The 3875-nt window shown below is 64.7% G+C and overlaps 1 protein-coding gene across 1 annotated transcript; it reads left to right on the top strand.

Annotated features, from left to right (window-relative positions):
- Positions 1-2328: 2328 nt before the first annotated feature.
- Positions 2329-3627, top strand: FOXB2 (forkhead box B2). The gene has a single exon (XM_070430146.1). The coding sequence runs from the start codon at positions 2329-2331 to the stop codon at positions 3625-3627; it is 1299 nt and encodes a 432-aa protein (XP_070286247.1).
- Positions 3628-3875: the final 248 nt, after the last annotated feature.

Raw genomic sequence — 3875 nt, 5'->3', positions numbered from 1 at the left:
GACAGCGCGGCTCGTGGTCCTTCCCTGGGGCAGCTCAGCCAAAGTCAGAAGCTGAAAACACGGACCTGGTGTCGCCAAGGTTGGAGGGTAAGAGGCAATTTCCCAAGCAGCCTGGGCCGGCCGCCTTCTGCTTCCAGATTTAGACATGGAAAAGAAGGAATTAAAAACCGAGCGAGCCGCAGTCCCTAACGCATGTAGCTCTTTTCTCCTCCACTGGCGGAACTGGAAGGGGTCCGCGAAATTTCCAACTCCAGACATCTCATTTTACAAATAATGAAACTGAGGCCCACAGACCGGAAGAGGTTGTGTTTTTCTCCCTAAACTCTGCTTTTCCTCCCAGCCCAAGGGCATCGGCAGCCAAAATCAGAATATGACTTGGGGTTCTCCCTGCCTTCAGCTGGGATGCACTGCTGGGCTTAATGCGGAGCAGGAACCTGCTTCCCGGACCCCAGCAAGCACCGGGACCTCAGCGCTTCGGCTCATCCACCTTTCCCTCACAGGCCACGCCAGGCCCTGTGGATTCATCGTTTTGACCTCCCATTTGATTTTAATCACCTCCCTTCCCTCGATGTGCTAAGAATGGCAAAGACTTGGTTCCAGCACACCCAGGTGATGGGATCTCAGTAATCCCAACTCCTCCTTCTGGCCCCAGCTCAGATGTCACCTCCCCAGAGAAATGCCTCACCCTGTCCCATCCACCCGCTCTTGAGAAGCACGGTGGAGCCTCCATCCACCAATCCTCTATACCTATAAAGGTATAAAGTAATTTCCTGGTCACTGTCAACTCTCGCTCTACACCGCGGTCCTGGAGCGCAGAGAGCTGTACCTGGCGCCATCCATGGGCCCGATATACAGTTGGTGCGCAGTAAAGTTGTGATGAAGTTAGCATTTGACGAAGCTGTCCCTGGCTCTCCTCCCCATGAGTTTTCCCCTCCATCCCTCCAGGCACTGGGATTTTTTTCAGAGAACAGGCTTTGAGGTCACGATTCTCCGAACTTTACCCAGAGTGGCTAGTCGAGGAGAAAGGTAATATAAGGAGAGAGAATCAGAGCTGGTAGGTGGGAAGAGTGAAAGGGTCGGGGGAGGCTGAAGATGCAGGAGAGAAGAGGAAAAGTAGGGTCCAGTGCCCCTCTGTCTAGCGTCGCGACCCGGGTGTGGTGCGGCAGCGGGGACCGCACCCGGGGCTGCACCCCTCCCAGCCAACAGCCTGCGCTCCCCGCCCCACTCGGCGGCGGCTGGGTGCTGCGAGCGGGTGGTGAATGCGGAGGGTGGGGGCGCCCGAACCTGGACGGAGGAGGGGGCGGGGGCGAGGCTCCGCGCCTTCTTGCCCCTGCTTCTGCGAGAGACGCGGCGGCGGCGCGGAGTCCCTCAGCCTCGGTCATGTGATAATCTCGAAGCGTGAGCTGCGGGGGTCTCGGCGTCTCGGGGACCATTACAAAACGCAGCCAGGAGAGCGCGTCGCAGCCACAGCCGCCGCCGCCTCTTCAGCTCAAGACCCGCCCGGGAGAGCGGCGGCAGCGGCGGCAGCGGCGGCGCGGACCGCTGAGCCGGCCTCGGGGCGTCTCGCATCCCCCCAACATTCGCAGACACCCCCTCCAGTCCGCGGTTCGCGCCCCGCGCCCCCGCCCCTCCTCAAAGCCTGCATGCTCCGCGCCTGCAGAAGCCACCAAACTTTTCCCCGCCAGCGACCGCCCACAGCTCTGTCCCCGGCTCCGCCGCGAGCTGCTAGAGGAAAAGGTGACTGACGCAGGCTGCCCGGAGCCGGGCTTCCTTCTCCTTACCTTGCTTCTCCTATCCAGGAACACCGAACTCCAGGGTGGACTAAGTGGCGGGGCAGGGAGCAGCCTTCCCCCGCCTCCTGGACAGCGAGTGTCATTTCGGATTTAAACGGCCAGAGTCCTGACTGTCCGGTCCTTCCTCCCAGCCCACTTGGCCTGCGCTTCCCTCGGACCAAGAAAAAGCAAGGAGACCGGAAGAGAACACGGCCCCTCCCCACCCTTCCAACGCCTGCTCCGGAGCTGTCTCTGGCCATCCCAGGGAAGACGCCGCGAGGGTGGCGGTGAAGCTGGCGCGCCCCGCCCGCGCCTGTGCGCTCGGGTCGGCGGCCGTCGGGGCCAGAAGTTGTGAGCACCCAGAGCTAAGTTGGCCCAAGAGGCCAAGCGCGGAAATCCCAGGCAGCTGAGAGAAGGCGGGAGATAAGCGGCAGGAGGGCCTTAGGGGGAAGAGGGTGGAGTGGCGGGGCTGGGCGGGCGCAGTGAGGAGTAGTGGAGTCAGCCAGGCCCCGGGAGCCGGCTGCGGAGCCGGTGGGCGGTGGAGGTGCCAGGGGCGATGCCTCGGCCGGGGAAGAGTTCGTACAGCGACCAGAAGCCGCCCTACTCGTACATCTCGCTGACCGCCATGGCCATCCAACACTCGGCTGAGAAGATGCTGCCTCTGAGCGACATCTACAAGTTCATCATGGAGCGCTTCCCCTACTACCGCGAGCACACGCAGCGCTGGCAGAACAGCCTGCGCCACAACCTCTCCTTCAACGACTGCTTCATCAAGATCCCGCGGCGGCCCGACCAGCCCGGCAAGGGCAGTTTCTGGGCGCTGCACCCCGACTGCGGCGACATGTTCGAGAACGGCAGCTTCCTGCGGCGCCGCAAGCGCTTCAAGGTGCTGCGCACGGACCACACTCACCTGCACGCGGGAAGCACCAAGGGCGCGCCAGGCGCCGGGCCCGGAGGGCACCTGCACCCCCATCACTCCCACCACCCGCACCACCACCACCACCACCATGCTGCCGCCCACCACCACCACCACCACCACCCGCCCCCGCCGCCGCCGCCCCCGCCCCCGCCGCACATGGTGCATTATTTCCACCAGCAGCCGCCCCCGGCTCCGCAGCCGCCGCCGCACCTCCCGTCTCAGCCGCCACAGCAGCCGTCCCAGCAGTCCCAGCCTCAGCAGCCGTCGCACCCCGGCAAGATGCAGGAGGCCGCGGCCGTGGCGGCGGCGGCAGCGGCGGCGGCGGCGGCGGCAGTGGGGAGCGTGGGCCGCCTGTCGCAGTTCCCGCCCTACGGGCTGGGCTCGGCCGCCGCGGCCGCTGCCGCCGCCGCCGCGTCCACGTCGGGCTTCAAGCACCCGTTCGCCATCGAGAACATCATCGGCCGGGACTACAAGGGCGTGCTGCAGGCGGGCGGGCTGCCATTGGCCTCGGTCATGCACCACCTGGGTTACCCTGTGCCAGGCCAGCTCGGCAACGTCGTCAGCTCCGTGTGGCCGCACGTCGGTGTCATGGATTCGGTGGCCGCGGCCGCCGCCGCCGCGGCAGCCGCTGGAGTGCCTGTAGGCCCGGAGTACGGGGCCTTCGGGGTGCCGGTCAAGGCCCTGTGCCACTCGGCTAGCCAGAGCCTGCCGGCCGTGCCGGTGCCCATAAAGCCGACTCCCGCGCTGCCGCCCGTGGCTGCGCTGCCGCCCACGCTCACTGTCCCCGCGGCCGCACAGCCAGCGCCGGCACCGTCCACCGTGTGCCCCGCGGCCTCGGCCTCGGCCTCGCCCGCCGCCTCACTGCTGGAGCCCACCGCCGCGAGTGCGGCCGAGGGCAAGGGTGGCTCCCTGCACTCGGTGCTGGTGCACTCGTAAGGCACCCAGCGAGCGGAGAGAGACGAAATGAAAACAGAGAGGAACCGCTGGTCCCCGACCGCGGGAGGGGGAGAGGGTGCCCTGGCCAGGCCGGGCTGAGCCCCAGCCTTGGCGGGAAAGATATTGAAACAAACGAACAAACCCGAATGTGGTCTGAGTAAATGTAACACTTTTGGTGTCAGTGTGTATACTATGTTGTACAATCAGATTCATGAAAGCCAGTTTTCAGGTAAGAGTTTCTATTGTAA

This window comes from Myotis yumanensis, unplaced genomic scaffold (genome assembly GCF_028538775.1).
Source record: "Myotis yumanensis isolate MYYU_CA2020_CCGP unplaced genomic scaffold, mMyoYum1.0.hap1 SCAF_12, whole genome shotgun sequence".
In the NCBI taxonomy this organism is placed as follows: domain Eukaryota; kingdom Metazoa; phylum Chordata; class Mammalia; order Chiroptera; family Vespertilionidae; genus Myotis; species Myotis yumanensis.
This window is presented reverse-complemented; position numbering and strand designations above follow the sequence as displayed.